Genomic DNA, 20,194 nt, shown 5'->3' with positions numbered 1-20,194 from the left:
TAGAAAAAATAGGAACCACCTTTGGTGGGAAGGTAACAGCATTCCTTGTGCCTTCAGTGTTTAGTCATGCTGGACACATGAACACGGAGACATCTTTTAACAGCGCTGGCGCTTCGGCACCGCCCCCTAGAGTCGGGAACGACTAGCACATATGTGCGAGGGAAACCTTTACCTATAGTTTTACAATGCCTATCCGATAAAGAGGATTGAAATACGTTTCTCTTAGCATAATGTTAGTAGATCATGATCTTGAAATTATCCAGATATTACCGAGCAGGACTAAGTCTTTTTACATCTATGGCATGTTGATTACTTCCTGCAGACAGCTGAATTGGAAGACTCTTTTCAGTCCTTACTGAACTATGGGATTTCTCTTCTTCAAAGGTTCCGGATCGTCTTCCCACTCTCCTCACCCAAATCTACACAGAGGCTGCAGTCACTGCTCAGGTGAGCTATCAGAAACCTTCTGGGATGCACATAGTCAAAAGAAAAACTACCAACATTTTTCAAGCATGGGTATTCTCTCAATAGCATTACTGTTTAATTAAGGGGACATAAATCATGAATCATTCAATATACTGATTCTACATTTCCTTCACATAACACCTAAGAATTTGTAAGCCTAATAGATGCTTTCATGAACCAAAGCTTATAGTTTATGCCATAATTCACCCAAATAGCACCAAGAGACAGAAATGTATCTGTCCCTTGGCACCTGTCAAGACTCCTGCAGGGGCTATTTCTTTTTGTATTAATGGAAAGAGTGAATAGAAAGCAAACATGAAACAAAAAGCATCAATCGTATTTGTCTGGATTTTGATGTGCTATGCAAGATCAGTTCTAAACCTCCAGTCATATTAGCAGTTTCCCCAATGAATTTCCCTGTCTTGTCTAAATGAAGGTCAGTGTCAGCTTTTCTTCATTCAATAATCAGGAAAGAAAACCACAGGACTCCATTTGTTGAAATCAAGTGTACTTTTACTAATTATAAATGAATAGATGCGAAGCTAGGCTAAATCTGGTTAATTAGGCGCAAAAGCGAATAATATATTGAATAATCCATTCCCCTCCCCTTGGCATCCCATGCACAGTCCAATCATAATTCTCCCAAATGTCAGGTGTGAGATAACGTTGAAAGGCATCACCAGGATGGAATGCTGGACCGTTGGCCTTGGCGGGAAACACTCCTCCTCCACATGCGCAATAAGGTGGTCAGCTCAAAGTCTAGAAACTTCCTCCAGCACAACAATGATTCCCCCCCCCAAATACCATGCCCCCCCTCCCTGTTTCAATGGCAGCCGAAGCAGTAGCAAAGCGGAGGCAAAGCGGAGGCTGACAGTCAGGTTTGGTGATCTCTGTCTTCCAAGAACCACTTTAAAATATGTGTTTGACGGTTCTGCCAGTTCTGTGAGACCAGAAGATGAAAAGATGAAGAGGCTGAGTTCTCCTTGAGCATAAAAAGCATCAGATATAGAGTGATGCCTGAAGCACGTAAGAAGCAGAGCAAAAATCTCTCCACAGCACTTGCTGAAAGTTTTTCCTACAGAAAAAATGAGACCTATTATAATGATGTAAACTACAGGGAAGAGGGAATGGCCTTGAAGGACCAGAGGAAGAACTGCAATGAGGCAGGCAATGGTCAGATAAGAGAGTCTTGAGCCCAGATGATGAAAATAACTTGAGAAAATCTCTCAGATAAACCCGTCCCAGTTTACACAAAGATAAAGAAAGGGAGGGAGGAACTACAGCCAGATTTTCAAGATTCCGTTACTATAGTTATTACAATAAAAGTAGTCCTGGCCTACATGTCATTAGTTTCTTAGTTTGGTCTATGTTGTAAGGGCTGACAAATACTGATCTCCATGTTCTTGGAAATCAGGCTTCTGTTTGATCTCTTTATAGTATATCCTAAAGAGAGGGATTGAACAGCAATGTTGGGGTCAATAGGAACATAGGAAGCTGCTTTATAGGGGGACTGTTCTATGCTGTTTATCAACAAATGTTGCGGTCTTCAGATGTCTTTCTTCTCAGCTCTTCTTACAGTTCTCAGTGAATGGATTCAGAGTCTTTGCATTTGAGACTGATTAAAAGAAAAGGGGTGGCATGTTTTGCATGGAAAAGAGACTTTTCTCTGAATTGCATTGGATTTCAGCCATGATTTTTCATCTTCACAGGGTTTTGGTCCAAATGTGTAAAATGAAAGCCTTCAAAGAACTTTGTACTTCGACTCCTGTTCTTGAAGAAATGGTAATGGAGGCACTTAAGGTACAAAGCCATCTTGTTATCTTTGGGATGTCTTTTCTCAGGCTTACAGTTTTGTTTTTAATGCTTTTTGAAATCTTGAAGGGAATAATGGTGCATAAGCACACCAGCCTACCTACCATCCCTGTCCTAATTTTCCCTTGTATTCTTATTTATTTCATGTATTCATAATCATGTCTATACTTGTATCTGTTATGCTTGACAAAATAAATAAAAAAACAAAAATAAAAAATAGAAGTTTTAGTTTAGTTTCCTTGTCAAAATTCACCACCTGGACTTACACACAGTCCTCTTTATGGAGAAATGCACAGTTCTATTTTTCTTCAGCTACGGATGATGTTTCACAGAATGCTCTGAAGTTCTAACTTGGATCTCAGGCCCTCTACTCTTGGACCTCTGCTAAATTATATTATATTATATATATACACACACATACACATACAAATAAGACCAATGTCTGCCTTAATGTGTGCATAGGTTTTAATATACAGAGAAGCAACTTATTCTCTTGCCTATTTTCTCAGACTGGAACAGCAGAGTGGTTTTACATGAAGAAGCAGCACTTGAAGCCAATGGTAAAGGTATGTTACATTCTAGCAAAGTTTATGTTAGAATCTTCCAGGGGTTGTTGAATTGTGTTTCCTATTGATTCTAGAAGGGCATATCCTTAGCATTTGCAAAACATCTGCTACCCCAGCCAGGATAAAAATCCTCCTGTATTATATCTTGTATCTGTGCAATCATACTAATCTTTACAACAATTTTGAATAAAGACCACAACAACATTTTCCTCCCAAACACACAGTTATGACTGCTGTAGCTTGACTTTAGATAAGGAATTTATGTTTGTCAAAATCAGGACAGAACTGGTTGTGTCCCTCTGATAAATCCACGTGAGCATGTGTTATCATGAGCATGCAACTATATAGATCTTTCCTAGAACAATGAAGCATACTTAATAGTCCTAAACCATATTCTCACAAAAAAAAAAAAGGTGTGGGGGAAACGTAGCTGTTTTAACAGTTGGTTGGAAAGCAACTCTGCAGAGTACAGTGGGACCTCTGGTGCCAACTGTAATCCATTCCAGGACTTCGGTCGGTACCTGATTTGTTCGTGACCAGAAGCAAGACTGTGCATGTGTGCGTGGAAAGGGAAATCACCACAGCAGGGAAAATCGCCACGGCTGGGTTTATTCAGCACTGGAGGATGTGTCGCGATCTGAATGCAACATTTAGTGGATTTTTTGGTTGGCACCCGAATTGTTTGTGGTCTGAGCCGTTCAGGACCTGAAGTCCCACTGTAAATGATAGAAGCTTTATTTTACAGCACTGTGTTACAAAAGAATAAAGATTTAGATTTATTAACATTTGTATGCTGCCCACTCCCATTGGGACTCTGGGCAGCTCACAGACAAGACAAAAAGAAACATATATTAAAAAATTTAAAATAAGGATACAAGTATTAAAATTTCACACCATGCATACTATTAGAGTGGGGCTGGATACTAATCAACAGCCCCAGGCCTGCCGGAACAGCCAGGTGTTAGTGGCTTTACGGAAGGCTGGAAGAGTAGTAAGGGTCCGGATCTATATGGGTAGATCGTTCCATAGGGCTGGAGCAACTACAGAGAAGGCCCTCCCCCGGGGAGCCGCCAACCGACATTGACCAGCCGACGGCACCCGGAGGAGGCCCAATCTGTGTGATCTTATTAGTCGTTGGGAGGTAAATGGGAGGAGACGGTCTCTCAGGTAGCCAGGTCCTAAACCATGTAGGGCTTTAAAAGTAACGACTAGCACCTTGAAGCACGTCCGGAGACCAATGGGGAGCCAGTGCAGCTCGCGGAGGATAGGTGTAACATGGGTGTATCTAGGTACACCCACAATCGCTCACGCGGCTGCATTCTGGACCAACTGCACTCTTCGAACAATCTTCAGGGGCAGCCCCATGTAGAGCGTGTTACAGTAATCCAGTCTTGAGATGACGAGGGCATGAGTGACCATCCGAAGGGCCTCCCGGTCCAGATAGGGCCGCAACTGGTGCACCAGGCGAACCTGGGCGAAGGCCCCCCTGGTCACAGCCGACAAATGCTGTTCTAACGTCAGCTGTGGATCCAGGAGGACACCCAAATTGCAGACCCTCTCTGAGGGGTGTATAATTTCACCCCCCAGGCTAAGAGGTGGAATGACTGGACCATCCTTGGGAGGGAGCATCAATAGCCACTCGGTCTTGTCGGGATTGAGTGCAAGCTTGTTCGCTCCCATCCAGACCCTGACAGCCTCCAGGCACTGGCACATCACTTCCACTGCTTCGCTGAGTTGGCACGGGGCGGACAGATACAGTTGCGTATCGTCCGCGTATTGGTGATATTTAATCCCATGCCGGCGTATGATCTCACCCAGCGGCTTCATGTAGATATTAAATAGGAGGGGGGACAGGACCGAACCCTGCGGCACCCCATATTTGAGGGGCCTAGGGGTCGATCTCTGCCCTCCAACCAACACCGATTGCGACCTGTCTGAGAGGTAGGAGGAGAACCACTGTGGAACGGTGCCTCCCACTCCCACCTCCCGTAACCGTCGCAGAAGGATACCATGGTCGATGGTATTGAAGGCCGCTGAGAGGTCAAGAAGCACTAGGATAGAGGAATGTCCTCTATCCCTGGCCCGCCAGAGATCATCGATCAGCGCGACCAAAGCAGTTTCGGTGCCGTAACCAGGCCTGAAACCCGACTGAAAGGGATCCAGATAATCTGTTTCATCCAAGGTCCGTCGGAATTGAAAGGCCACCACCTTCTCAACAACCTCCCCTATGAAAGGGAGGTTGGAGACTGGATGATAGTTGTTCAAGATGGCTGGGTCGAGGGAAGGCTTCTTAAGGAGGGGTCTCACCACCGCATCCTTTAAAGGGTGCGGGAAGGATCCCTCCCGAAGCGAGGTGTTAACAATCCTCTGGAGCCAGCCACGTGTCACCTCCCTGCTGGTCGAGACCAGCCAGGAGGGGTATGGGTCCAGTATACAGGTGGAGGCACTCACCGCTCCCATGGCCTTGTCCACTTCCTCAGGAGCGACAAGTTGAAACTCACTCCATAAAATCTGATCAAGACCTTCCCCCGGCGCCTCGGCTGGTACCATCCAAGTGGAGTCCAGGTCTGTCCGAATCCGAGCGATTTTATCTGACAGAAACTGAACAAATTCCTCAGCTCTACCCTGTAGAGGGTCGTCCGCGTCCCTCCCTTTCAAGAGGGAGTGGGCTATCCTAAACAGGGCGGCTGGGCGTGATTCTGCGGATGCAATAAGAGCGGAAAAATGCGCACATTTTGCCGCCCGTATCGCCACTAGATAAGTCCTAATAAAGGCTCTTAATTGTGTTCGGTCGGATTCAGAGTTACTAGCCCTCCAGCATCGCTCTAGGCGTCTCTTTTGGCACTTCATCTCCCGGATTTCCTCGGTGAACCAAGGAGCCCTCCTGGATCCACTGCCGCGGAAAGGCCGTAAAGGCGCAATCCGGTTTAGAACCTCCGCCACCGCTGTATTCCAGGCAGCGACCAAGGACTCCGCCGGACTGTGGGCGAGAGAGTCAGGTATCTCACCAAGCGCCGTCTGAAATTAGAATATCAGTCCCTTGTATGTGGAGTAGCATATAATTCCTAATGTCAATAACAGAGAAAAAGCTTGACTGAGGTCCCACAATAGCATTTCTTGCTCACTTGAGAGACCGCCTCCTGCCAATTACCTCCTTGCGACCTATTAGATCACACAGATTAGGCCTCCTCCGAGTTCCATCTGCCAGTCAGTGTCAACTGGCAACTACGCGGAGGAGAGCCTTTTCAGTAGTAGCTCCGACCCTTTGGAATGATCTCCCCGTGGAGATTCGTACCCTCACCACCCTCCAGACCTTCCGCACAGCCCTCAAGATCTGGCTATCCCGTCAGGCCTGGGGTTAAAGATTATAATCCGTCCCCTCCCGAATGATGAATGAATGTTGCTTCTATTTTTAATTACATACTGTTTTTATATGTCATTGTGTGTACTCCCTTCCCTATACGTTGTAAGCCGCCCTGAGTCCCCTCAGGGAAAAGGGCGGCCTATAAATAAATTTATCTACATCTACATCTACATCTACTTAATTAGAAGAGGTAATTTGGCTCTAATCACCATCGTCCCTTGCCATTTAAGCCTCCTGATAGCTTTTAGTCTTCTTGCTCTTCCTACTTTTCTCAGAACATGAAGTTTGAAGTTATGTCAGAATGATGTCAGCTGAAACTGAGAACTCCACTTTTGGGCCAGACCCTTCTGTAACACAGAAAGTCAGTTTGTACTGTTCAGGACACCTCTGAGTAAAGTAATCCAACTTCTCTAACCCCAACAACTACCACTGAGGAATGGCAACATAGCAACACGTGGCAGAAGAGTGAAACAGCCTCTTGCCCCAGAGAAATAGTGTGGAAATCTAGAAGACGTTCATTAGTCTGAAAGTGTCTTGGTTTTGGGGAGAAACAAAGCTCATGCTAGATCTCTACCCCTGTTTCTCTTTTTTCTATCCATTCCATAGACAATGGAGGAATGTGGCAAAGCTCTGGTCTGCCTTCTTCTGGAGGTGAATGCAGATCTCCAGGAGTGTCACAAAACCTGGAACAAATATTTCATCAGGCAAGTCTCTGAAGGAAATTTTTTTTTGTTCTTTCCCAGCTTTGGCCAATTGGTCGCAAACTGCTTCTTCAAATGTTTTGCTGTTATTGTTAGTTGTGAAGTCATGTCCAACCCATCATGATCCCATGGATAGCATGCCTCCAGGCCTTTCTGTCCTCTGGAGTCCATTTAAGCTCACGCCTACTGCTTTGGTGACTCCATCCAGCCACCTCATTCTCTGTTATTTTGCCCTCAATCTTTCCCAGCATCAGGCTCTTCTCCAGTCAGTCCTTCCGTCTCATTAGGTGGCCAAAGTATTTGAGTTTCCCCTTCAAGATCTGGCCTTCTAAAGAGCAGTCAGGGTTGATCTCAGTGGTGGGTTCCAGTTGAAACGGGCCCGGCAGCGTCCGCATGGACACGTGCAATGAGCGTGTGCATCTTAGCGCCTCAACGAGCATCTGCAACGCTCCAGCTGCTTCCTGGAGCATTGCTTAGGTGCTGTATGCGCCATGCGTGTGTGTGGAAGCCTTAAAAGACAGGTAAGGAGCTCGGGCAGGTGGGTGGGCCCTCCAGCGCTCCAGAACGGAACGGTATCCAGTGCTCCGGGCAGGCTCCAGTACGCCCATACCAGGGCGTACTGCCTGCAACCCACCACTGGTTGATCTCCTCTAGGACTGACCAGTTTGATCGCCTTGCAGTCCAAGGAACTCACAGGAGTCTTCTCCAGCACCACAGTTCAAAGGCCTCAATTCTTTGGTGCTCAGCCTTTCTTATGGTCCAATTTTCACAGCCATACATTGCAACTGGGATGTTTAGGTAACTTCTAAAGCCACAGAGACTTGCTACCAAAGTGAGTGGATGAGGCCAGATCACAGAAGTGATAAGACAACAAGCTGAGCAAGTATAAAATTCTAATTAAATAAATGCACATTTTGATACATGTGCCTGTTGGCTTAAAGAAGTAATAATAAAACTGGTTAGATCAAACCTTTGTGCAGTATTTACTGCACTAGGAATTTTCCTGTAGTTGTTTAGAGACTTTTGTCAATCTATTTCCCTGCTCATCAACTATTTTTTATGAGTGGATTATTTTAATGCTGGCATTGAGAAGGTCTCTTTTTATCCTCCCAAGTAGGCTTGGGAATCAGCAAGTCAGCAAAGTTTCAACTTCCTAGTTGTCTTCCTTGTTGCCAATTATGAGAATTTAGCTAACAATACTGAGAATGCTGGTTCTGGGCTGCCTCTGGGCTGTCATAGTTACTGATCAGTTATATATGGATGCTTCATTTAAATTACTTAGTGCTATTAGCTTTAATACATAAAGATAAACCTAGCAGCTAAAACCCATGAGAAAATTTCTGATCGTGTCTTTCTCCTTCCTCCAATGCAGCACCGTGAAAGTAGATCTTTTCTCAACTGCATATCTTAAAATGCAGGAACTGGTGAGTAGCTGTTTCACTGCTTTGTATCAAAGAGGACCTCAGGCTTATATCTAACAGCAAGGCAGAAGATACTGGGGGAAATGACTAGTGGACGAATAAGCCAATTACTTCAGAATTTCTAAGGCAGCTTTCTTCAATAGTGATGCCGTCCAGATGTGCAGACTTATAGAATTCTCAGTGATGGTTATATTGGCTAGAGAATTCTAGAAGCAAAGTCTATATATCTGGAGTGCATCCAGAATGAGGCAAAACAGGAATTCATCTTTGAATGAGCCACTCAAATCAGTGGTGAGGATTCATCAGTCTCGCTTTAACGATGAACCTAGTTCCTGAGCCAGTTTTTGCAGATTTCTACTCAGGGCCAACTAGTGGTATCTTTCTGATTCAATTTCAGTGTATCAACCCAAAAACCTGATCCATTATACTCTTTTTATGTTCCTGCAGGTTTCTTGTTATGTCAAAGAGCAGCTGAGCAAGATTGACAGTGGCATGTCCCAATTAACAGCAGAAAGTCTATTCCAACTTTATCTCAGCATGAAGGACTTCTATCACATGAAGGATTTTGTGTGCAGCAGGTGTTTATCTCTGCAGAGGACAACACTTTGCCTTCAGTCTTTAGGCTGTTTTATACATTATGGTTGTTGTTTTGAGATTACGCTTATAATGTATTGTTGTCATTGAATCCTCAGTGCCAAAACTGTGGCCTGATTCACTGACAAAATGTGGTTTGTTTGGGTTTGAGTTAGTGTGACTTGCAAGCACTGCTTAAGCATAGTGTGCTGTATAGCCTAATTATGATTTATTCGGTAAAATACTATTAAACAAGCAAATAACAATAGCACTTAGATACCGCTTCACAGTGCTTTATAGGCCTCTCTAAGCAGTTTACAGAGTCAGTCTATTGCCCCTAACAATCTGAGTCCTCATTTAATTCACCTTGGAAGGCTAAATCAACCTTGAGCCTGGTGAGATTTAAACTGCCAAATTGCAGGCAGCCAGAAAACGGCAGAAGTAGCCTGCAGTACTGCATTCTAATCACTGCACTACCACGGCTCTTGCTTAGCATGTGGTGTGAACTCTTCTGTAGATGAATTGCTGACTGTTTATAACCAATGAGGATTTGTTGAGACAGATTTGTAATTGGTCACCACAACAAAAATATCCTCTAGAGAAAAACTAAGTTGAATGTTTGGGAAATAAGAAATAAGTTTCTCATGAGATACAAACAACTTTTATTTCCTATTTCCAGGGATACCCCTCTGGCATTGACTGGTTTCCACCTATGGTTTAAAGAAGCCATCCCCTTGTGGCTACAGAAGACCTACACAATAGCTCTAGAAAGGACCCAAAGAGCCATCCAAGTGGACCAGGTAATCCCACTCAGAAAGGAAAGCATTGCTCAATTGTTTTATCTTCCCTGTGTTCCTTGGAGAAGGTTTTTCTGCCTTCATACATTTAATCATTGGTGTATATTATGTAGCACCTTCATAGTAGCCTCTGATACTACCATCACTTAATTCTGCCTGTGGATTAACAAGTAGGATAAGATAGGATAGTAAAGGATAGGATAGGATAGGATATGAGAGAACAGAACAGAACAGAACAGAATAGAATAGAATTCTTTATTGGCCAAGTGTGATTGGACACAAAAGGAATTTGTCTTTGGTGTATATGCTACCAGTATATGTAAGGAGAATAACATACATTCATCAAGAATAAAAAGATACAACACTTAGTCAAGGTTACTAATAAACTATCAAATCGTATTAAGAAACAATAAAAACAATATAATTGAAAGATACAATAAAATGGTTATAGTAATAAGTTGGCAGAGATAGTACTAGTAAGGAAGAGAAGAAAAATAGTAATATAGTCTTAGTAAATTATTTGACAGTGTTGTGGGAATCAGTTGTTAAACAGAGTGATGGCATTCAGGGAAAAACTGTCTTTGTGTCTAGTTGTTCTGGTGTGCAGTGACCTATGGTGTCATTTTGAGGGTAGAAGTTGAAACAAATTATGTCCAGGATGTGAGGGGTCTGTGGATATTTTCACAGTCCTCTTTTTGACTCGTGCAGTATACAGATCCTCAATGGAATAAAAGTTGTGAATTACATTGTGTGTATAATTTTTGCAGATAAGCAGATATCTTAATATGAATGAATGATTTGCTAGCATATCTTAATCTACTCTGACACCTGTGGTAATTATGGAATTATCTGAGTAATAATCCAGCAATGAATTTAGCAATTTGAGTTTACATCAGATCCATGTAAGATTCATTGAGTATATATCAGGACCTTTCAACTAGTTGCTGTGTTCACATAGGTGGCACAAGCTAATTATCATTTCATGATGCCTATGTGCTTCAGATAAAGCCACAACGCTACTTTAGTTACGCAAACTGATGTTCATTCTTATGAGATATTTTAAAAGAATATTGTTCAACTCAGATAATTGTCAATTATTGTTTCTATTCTTTGACTCTTTCACCTTGAGATTTCTCAAACAACAACAGAAAAGATGGCATGTTTTTTAATATAATATATATATTAATGGAAGGTTTAAAAAAGTGCAAAGATGCTTTCCCCATACGCATACTGCAATAGCAATAGCAATAGCAGTAGACTTATATACCGCTTCATAGGCCTTTCAGGCCTCTCTAAGCGGTTTACAGAGAGTCAGCATATTGCCCCCAACAATCCGGGTCCTCATTTTACCCACCTCGGAAGGATGGAAGGCTGAGTCAACCCTGAGCCGGTGAGATTTGAACCGCTGACCTGCTGATCTAGCAGTAGCCTGCAGTGCTGCATTTAACCACTGCGCCACCTTGGCTCTTACTGGAGGCCTTTGTAGCAGAAATGTTACCTTTTCAGGCATCTCCGCACAGAATTGCTATGCAACATTTCTAAAAACAAAACAAAACACCCCAAAAGTCTGATTGCTCCACATACTGATCAAATTGAAGATACAATGTTCTGGGTCAAGTTATTGAAAGAAGGGAAATTCAAGTGTTAAAACACCATTGTCTGTCTAGGATATTCAGGGTCCCAAAAATTCCAACCAAAGCCAAAAGCTCATCCTGTAACATTCCAGATTAAATTCTGACCTGATGTTGCTCCCTTTCTCTGGTTTCATTTCTATTCAGTTGACACCACTGGGAGAATTGAATAAACACAGTACATCCATTGTTGACCTATCCACTTGCTATGCTCAGATGGTGAAGACATGGCAACAGCTGGATTGGCCTGACCCTGAGGAGGCCTTTATGATCATGGTGAAATTTGTCGAGGTATGAGTAGAATAAGGAAGATCAGATCATTCTAATCGGTGCCAGAAGTCACTTCTGTCCCACTTTGTATTAAGCCTAAGAAAATTCAGTATAAAAATCAGATTGTCTGTGATCTGGGTACTTGCCATCATTATTTCTGGATGGGGTAGAACTGGCTGCAATTGGAGCAACTTCTGGACTCCATGTGTCTGAAGAACAGATTAAATCTGTGATTAGGAGTACCTTTGCAGAAATTCAATTTGTGTGTGAATTGCACTTCTTCCTGCATTGGGAAGCCTTGTTCATGGTCACTTACACTGGTCATTTACACTTACAACTTACAAGTGACCTGTGTAAGCTCATGTTCACTTATACTTACATGGTCACCAGAGGTGGGTTGCTGCTGGTTCGGCCCATATTGGCCGAACCAGTAGTAACAGTGGCGGGAGGCTCCACACCCATGCATGTGCAGAAGCATTGCACGCATGCACGAGCGCACACTGGAGCATGCTCGAACTGGTAGTAAAAAGATTAGCAACCAACCTCTGATGGTCACTTACTCCACTAAGTTCATGTTTACTTAGTCATTTCTTCTCCAAATTACTTCAATATGCTATACAAAGGTTTGCTTTAGAAAACTTCTTGGAATTTGCAGCCGTTCCTGAATACGATGCCAGAGGTAGTTATGGGTGTAATTCAGTATGACCATATAACACCACCACTTTGTGAGATATGTTGGCTCTGATCAAGACTTCTGGGTGCATTTCAAAGCATAGTTTTTTTTACCTATAAAACTTTTCATGGTACGGAGTTATTTACAGAATTGCTTGTCTACATTTCTGTTTGTCTCACAAGAAACAGCAGAGTGGTCATGACCATTAGATATTAGAAAGAAGGAAAAATTGGTTTTGCAAGTCCAGAGCTGCCATTCAGGGGAGAAGTCTGGGTCAGCTGCCAAGACTCACCTCCTCTCCTCCGCAAGCTGAAGAAACTACAAAGCTAACAAGCCATGATTAATTGCCGGGTGGTTTTTGCTCTGGAACTATAAAAAATGGTGGGAAGCACAGGGTGGCAGCTCTGACAATTTATTCATTGCCTTAGTGCTTTGTTGGTCAGTTTGTGTCAGTTGGTCAGTTTGTGTCAGTCTGTTTCTGTGTTTGGCCGGTTTCATTAACCCTTCAGAACATGACAATTAATATGATTTTTACCATGCTTTCCAAAAAATTGTATTAGTCTACTGAATATTATGATTGTGCTCAAAATCTTCTAAAATATTATTAGTAATATGTCTTCCTTCCAGAGATTTTGTATTGCACAGGGATGAGATAAGTGGAATTATGTTTAATTAAAGACTTAATATATTCAGGGAATGTGCCAATCAAGCAACAACAAAAAGTTATGTTATTTGTCCTTCACTCCCCCTATTTCCCCCCCACCCGAAGAACAAAAGATGAATTTGTTTACTTAGAGTGCGGGGGAGGAGACTCAGGTGGAATTGCAGCATTAGAAGATTAGAACCTCTGAATTCAGAGCCTGCTTCATTCCACTTGTATGACTCAGTCATCACTGAAGCTTCCTTACAGAAGAATCAGCTGTGATTGACCATATTGTACATTGTAGGGATCAAAGGCAGTCAAGTGTCCTTGGAGGATGAAGCGAAGCCTATGGCATTGACCGATCAGTGACAGTTTTCTCTTTCCTGACTTCTTAGGACACGTGTAAAATTGCTCAGATGTACTGTCAGATGATCAAAGCAAGGGCAGAGGAATTGTCTTCCAATCAAAGTGAGGCAGGCCAAGCAGCAAACAGGGTAAGTGGGAGAGCCAGATGTTGGGTACAAGAAACAAGGTTGAACACAAGGATTGACTTGATTCTACTTTCCTCCCATTCTCCAGCTTTGTGTTGTGGTGAACAACATTGAGCAGCTCCGGATGATGATCCTGAAGTTGCCCAAACAGCTGAACTGGGCATACTTGGAGCAGAACACTGGACCTGTCATTACCCCAGAGCAGATCCAGCACACACTGCATCAACAGCTTCAGGCTTCTGTTTCCTGCCTCAACAATGAGATCCGAGGAGTGGTGCAGACTCTGGCGATCAAAGTAACCTCACAGGCTTGGTCTTCCGCTTTTCCTTCAGCAGTAGAAAAGGGTCAGGGGAGGAGCATGTCAGGGGCAAAGTATCACCCCACATCTGTTTGGGCTGCTTCATATAAGGAACTTCTGGCTCTTCAGAGAGGTCTAGGACTGTTTGCCTTATACCCTTCGCCGCTCCTTATTTGCCATCCGGGTTCTGCCCCCAGCCGTTAACCCCTACCATTTGTCCTCCATTGATATGACCCTAGCTGTTCACTCTGGCCAATGGGCCCGAGCCTTTTCCATCTCAGGCCCTTCGTCATGGCCCACTTGGTGAAATATTGTTCACCCCGGGCTTTTGGGCCCACAAGACAGTTCGCTGCCAGCCATTCGGAGGAAGAGGGCAAAATGCAAAGGGTTTTCCAGCAAGGGAGGGGAATGCAAAGGGTTTTCCAGTGGGGCAGGGATATGTAAAGGGTTTTCTAGCTTGGACCTGAAACAACTGAGTGGAGAAACAAACCCCGGAGAGGAAACTCTTCACGAAACACTTTCCTCCTCCCCCTCTGTCTCTCTTTTTCCCTTCCCTTCCTCCAATTGGCTGGTGGCAAACTGTCTTGTGGGCCCAAAAGCCTGGGGTGAACAGTATTTCGCCGAATGGGCCGTGATGAAGGGCCTGGGACGGAAGAGGCTGGGGCCCATTGGCCAGCACAAAGAGCTAGGGGTGTATCAGCGGAGGACAAATGGTAGAGGTTAATTGGATAGGGGTGGCGAACAAGGGGTGGCGAAGGGTACGAGGCGAACAGTCCCACTCTGCTTGAGAGGCCAAACTCACTGAGTTCTTATGCTTCTGAGAAGTGTGGGTCAGGGATATTGGAATGATAGACCGTGGGGAAGACATCCATGCCAAAACAAAGGCCCTTATAAAAAAGAAAACAACAGGATTGCTTCATTTCGGCGGGAGGGGAGGGTTATCTGGCCACAGCTGGTCATTGTTAGCCTTCTCTGCATACTAAAGGTTCAAGAAGCCAATCAGCCAATGATGCCCTTTCCTACCTTCTCCCATTCCATCCTTTACCCCTTACAGATCATTAGGCTTTACACCAGAGGGAGTCCTTGACTTATAACCATTTGTTTAGTGATCTTTTGAAGTTACAACGGTGCTGAAAAAAGTAACTTATGACCATTTATCATACTTATGACCGTTGCAGTATCCCCATGGTAAAACATGATCAAAATAAACATATGTATGATCCCCGTTTGTAACTTTCCCGGCTGCCTTCGGACAAGCAAAGTCAATTTGGGGGAGGGGAACCAGATTCGCCAAATGACTGCACAGTTCACTTAACAGCTGCAATGATTTGCTTAACAACTGTGGCAAGAAAAAGTCACAAAATGGGGCAAAACTCACTTAAAAACTACCTTACTTAGCACAGAAACTTTGGGCTCAGTTGCGATTGTAATCCGAGGATGATCAGTACCAGAATGCTTTAAACAAGTTGCTGAATTCACCAGGCTGTTGTACATGAATCTTGATTCTGTAGAAGGAATTCTGTCTGCAATGGTATATGTGGCGTGTGACAATGGCATTGGACAGAACAGAGAGAAAACTCATATCTTCTATCTTAAATGTTCCAGGAGTTTAAATGCATGGACAGTAGAATAGGATAGAGTAGGATAGGATAGGGCAAGGCAGGACAAGGCAGGGCAAGGTAGGACAGGACAGGACCTTGGAGGTCCTCTAGTCCATCCCCCTGCTCAAGCAGGAGACCCTATACCATTTCAGACAAGTGACTGTCCAGTCTCTTCATAAAAACCTCCAGTGATGGAGCACCTATGATTTCTGCAGGCAAGCTGCTCCACTGGTTAATTGTCCTCACTGTTAGGAAGTTTCTCCTTAATCTCAGGTTGCTTCTCTCTTTGATTAGTTTCCATCCATTATTTCTTGTCCTGCCCTCCGGTGCTTTGGAGAATAATTCAACCCCCTCTTCTTTTGTGACAGCCCCTCAAATACTGGAATACTGGTATCATGTCACCCCTAATTCTTCTTTTCTTTAGACTAGCCAAAACCAAAACCTGCAGCCGTTCTTCATATGGTTTATTCTCCAGGCCAGTGTGAAATATGAATGGCCCAGCTATAGATTGTTCCCACAAAAATCTCTAAGATGCAGTATGGAATGCCTGAAATGATGTAGATATGAATGGCTTAGCACTTTTAATATTTATACAGTGTTATGTTTCTCCTTAATGGCATTAAAAGCATGTGTGGTTCTTTTTTTGGCAGATGGATGCTAGAATTGCCCAACACATCCAGCAACTGTCTGTTTGCAGTGATAACCCAGAGGATGTGAGTATTTAATTGCTCACTAAATACTGTATATATCACTTCCCCCCCTTACTTTGTTACTTTGTTACCTATTTTGGGGCCATAACAATAACCAATCTGCTACTCAAAACTGTATGTACTTCTCTGTTCTTTCATCTCTCCATCAAATATTATTATTGTTAAGACATCCCTTATTTTCCCTCTTTTATCTTCCTGGCTTTGAATCAGGCTAGATAAGGGGGAGAATCTGGTAATGCATTGATAAGAATCCACACTTGGGGAAACCCATATTCCACATGAGTTTGTGAAAAGGAGTTAAACAGTTAGTGTTCTACACTACAACAATTTGAAAATGGTTTAAAAATATTTGTTCACGGTTTCCACAGCATTCTATAGATTTTTATAACAGAATAATTGCACAATAAATATCTCGATCTGAAAGCATCCAGAAGGAATTTGGATGAGTAATCAGCATATAATCAACTTAAAATGTTATGCTGGCCATGTTATATTCACCTGCAGCGAGCCTTTTGTGTTTCTTGTGTGGTGTTCCTTGAACATTTCATATGTAATAATTTAGTTTCATAGCTGATAAATGTTATTTCCTGTCACTAAATTTTTTGTGGATCTTTTTCTGCCTCTTCTAGTGCATCACACCTTTAATGAAATTCTTGGAATATGAGCTTCAGTATCTAAATATGAACCTTGTCCAGGAGAATTTTAACAGGTAAAGTCAGGATAAGGAGATGACATAAAGAGGGAAATGGCTTTTGCAGAGATGTCTTGCCATGCTATGAATTAGGGATCATAATTGGCACTACCTAGGGCCATGATAGCAAACCTATGCCAAGAGGTTTCTTAAACCTCTAGGAATTAGAAACTTGCTAAACTGGATTGTCTTCCTTTGTATATATTTGCCCCCAACTAATCTTTCTTGAGATTGTGTGTGTTAGAATATAGAACCTACATTATAGATGGATTAATGGATGTGAATTAGGAAGGAGGGATATATTTTAATTACTATATTTTTTTAATGCAAACCTTTGCTACCACATGTTTGAAACAATACACCCTGTAATTTAGCTATCTTTCCAACGTCATTAGTCTCTAAATTTTGCAGTGCAATTTAATTATGAAAAAGTTATGCAGAAATGAGAACCCTGGTAGCAAAATCTGCATTCATTACCGGTAGATAAAATTGCAAACAAAAATCATATATTTGGAGAAATACTGCCTCCAAAAATTATATATTTCTCAACACCAAATGAAGAAAATAGCTCAAATAGGGCAGGAGTGGGATAAATGGAACTTAAAAATGCAATGAAGATAAAACAACGTAGACAGATTTCTAAATATTAAAAATGGAGAAAAATTAAATTTATAATCCACTTATCCTTAATTTGAGCAGCTTCAGTTCAGCCCCAGGGTCAAATGTGCTAGGCTTTCCCGAGTCCTAGTAAAAGCGCCTTGTCTAGCAATCTGTTGTACATCTCTACGTCTTTTGGTTCTTCCCAAACAGTCTTCTGGAGCTTCTGTGGAATCACACCTTGGCCTTGCTAAAAAACGCTACAAAACAACAAGTTGGAAAATTGGACTACTTTACGAAGTTTCAGTTTGCCCTCCAGGTACTTAGGGATGTAAAGTGAAACCAAGAAGGAAGGGCATGACTTATGCCATGCTCCAATGTCCTGCTGCTTTCTCTCTTTTTCTCCATCTCTCCCATAGAGCTTGGAACTTTGCTTTCATGGAGAAGGCTGTGGACTATCCAAAGATGCCCTTCGCACACCAGCTTTTATAGTAAGCTACTGCAACCTTTGCTACCTTTATGACAAGCCTGTGCAACTTGTAAAGGGGAAGGAGCCACTCATGGATAAATTAAAAATCCTTGCGGCCCCTGGAGTAATAGCTGGCATGCCAATCAGCTGTTTGGTGGCTAGTGAAACCAGGGCAACCTTGGAACTGGCAGAAGTGATGAGACTTGTAGGTATTCTGCAGTGTGCCTTTTAAACCAGCAACAGCGATGGCAATGAATTTATTACTTTTTTAAAAATGCCAGTGAGCCATTTGGGGCTGCTTGGCCAGCCATATACTATGCTGGCCTGCTTGACAGAAAAACCTCTGAGCAACAGGTACTCTAATAGTGACCAAATGTTGGCTTCATATATCTAAATACATTTTAAAAAATAGCACTTAATCTACCTTTTCTGTCCATTCCTGCATCAACCTACCTTTGCATACAAAACCCTGGCATGAACTTCCCATGTGTTCCCAGCTACTTTACATAACATTAGTACATAAGGACCAGAAATACTATTAACATCTAGCATCTATTAGCTAGACACAAACAGGTTTTTTTTTTAAATGAAGACTCTGGCTTATACAAAAGTTGCCCACTTGTGTTGTGGCATCATGTATGCTGCCCTGTCAGGATTTCCATCCTGTTCAAACAATGGATCGAGTTCACATGTGAAGTGGAAGGAAAGCTTTTGTGCATTTTGAAGATGCCACTTCATTTTAAATAGTGTTAAGGCAGAGGTAATCTTCTGTGAATGGAGCAAGGAGGTCATGTGTACTGTAGCTATAAATGTAACTGTCGATTGAAATTATCAGAATCATTGGGCAAAAGTATTTACCTCACACTGATGTTAAACATAAACATGCTGATAAAATGGATAAAATAGGGGTTCCCAAAAGCTCATTGACTTTTTCAGGAAGTTTCAAATTGTTCATCAACACCACCACCCCGGCAATTTATTATATGACAATAATTTAATAAACACTACTTTAATGAATAGAGTGTCTGTCTGGTGTAGTAGTTAAGACATCAAGCTAGTGTTCTGACCCAGGCTTCCTTGGAAAGCAAGAAGCAAAGTCTTGAACCCGATAAAACCTCTTTTATTTAGATGACTGTGAATTCCTTTCATTCATAGTCAGCAAGGCTTTAGCAAACAGTATTTCAGAGGAATGTTTATCCACCCGCACCTTATCTCATTTAGAACGCTGCCAGATAACTAGTTTCCAAACACAAGGCAAAGCAAAACTTGGCACAGATTCTCTTATAATCACAAACAGAACTTTCCAAACCAAATGAACGAATTGTTGCCTGCAAAATCCCACTCCCCATTTGTTCCTCTCTTGTTTCCTCTGGGAGGGACCAATCACCTTCAAGGTGTGGCTTTACTCTTAAGTGGACCCTGCTTTCTTAGTTGTTCTTGTATTCTGGCAGCTCTGCGCATGCACACACTGGAAACAGGCTCCAGCTGTTCTTCTGCCTCACTGCTGTCTAAAACCCTCTCTGCCTCCAATGAAGAGTCCTTGTCTGAGCTTTCCTCAATCCCCAGGACTGGTCCATGTTCCTCCCCAACCTCCTCACTGTCCGACTGCTGCCAGCTCTGCTAGCGGGCCACAACAGCTAGAGACTGGGAGACTGTACATTCTAATCCCCTGCCTTAAGCATGATGTAAACTAGGTGACCTTGAGTCAGTCATTCTTTCTCAGCCCTAGGAAGGAGACAATGCAAATCACTTAAAGCACTAAGCATTACCTGGTGTCTTGCGACCATTCCCCCACCCCCCTGGCTCTACTCGATCAGGGCCTCTTTGCAGTGCAGCCCTCCCCCGCCTTCTTCTGCGATTGCGGAACCTTCTTCTACCACCTTTACCATCTGGCTCTCTCTGTTTATTTTGTTTACGAACTTGGACTCTCGGACTTTCAGATCTACGCCCCTACTCCTTTTCTTGCGACTACGACTGCCCACCGCTTTCCCAAGAATATTACTCCAACTATCAGGGACATCATTCCATCTGCCTTCTATCTTACAATCGCCCACCCAACACGGTTCCCTTTGACTTTGGGTGCTTCTCAGGACTTGAGGAAGGGAGAGGGGCGGAGCAGCTCTCCCTCCTCCTTCCGCACCATTGACTATCTTAACCGTACTTGCGCAGTGCTCTGCACATTTTAGGAATGTAGTGTGAATGGTGGGCCTGGCTAATGTTTGTACCCACCTTTTTAACCTCATATTGTTGTATTTTTTGTGTTTAATTTAACATACGTGGGGAATGCATGGATGAGTGGCTGTGTATGTATGAGAGGACTGAGAGTACAGCCTGGTGCCTCCTCCACTGAGTGCTATTGCAGAAGTGGTAGGGGGCCCAGGCCTACCTTCTGTCCCAGAATGAGTGACAAAAATCGCCTGC

The 20,194-nt window shown here is 43.1% G+C and overlaps 1 protein-coding gene across 2 annotated transcripts in view; it reads left to right on the top strand.

Moving 5' to 3' along the window:
* Positions 1-20,194, top strand: part of UNC13D (unc-13 homolog D) — a 64,686-nt gene that overhangs the window by 28,764 nt on the left and 15,728 nt on the right. For both annotated transcript variants that reach the window (XM_032212278.1, XM_032212279.1), the window contains exons 14-27: positions 323-447; positions 2,175-2,265; positions 2,787-2,843; positions 6,814-6,911; positions 8,281-8,332; positions 8,777-8,907; positions 9,582-9,702; positions 11,478-11,621; positions 13,312-13,410; positions 13,496-13,702; positions 15,957-16,019; positions 16,646-16,725; positions 17,518-17,623; positions 17,724-17,795. In XM_032212278.1, the coding sequence (XP_032068169.1) occupies positions 323-447; positions 2,175-2,265; positions 2,787-2,843; positions 6,814-6,911; positions 8,281-8,332; positions 8,777-8,907; positions 9,582-9,702; positions 11,478-11,621; positions 13,312-13,410; positions 13,496-13,702; positions 15,957-16,019; positions 16,646-16,725; positions 17,518-17,623; positions 17,724-17,795 (1,446 nt within the window). The remainder of the gene's footprint in view (positions 1-322; positions 448-2,174; positions 2,266-2,786; positions 2,844-6,813; positions 6,912-8,280; positions 8,333-8,776; positions 8,908-9,581; positions 9,703-11,477; positions 11,622-13,311; positions 13,411-13,495; positions 13,703-15,956; positions 16,020-16,645; positions 16,726-17,517; positions 17,624-17,723; positions 17,796-20,194) is intronic.

The sequence above is a fragment of the Thamnophis elegans genome, chromosome 2, assembly GCF_009769535.1.
Source record: "Thamnophis elegans isolate rThaEle1 chromosome 2, rThaEle1.pri, whole genome shotgun sequence".
In the NCBI taxonomy this organism is placed as follows: domain Eukaryota; kingdom Metazoa; phylum Chordata; class Lepidosauria; order Squamata; family Colubridae; genus Thamnophis; species Thamnophis elegans.
This window is presented reverse-complemented; position numbering and strand designations above follow the sequence as displayed.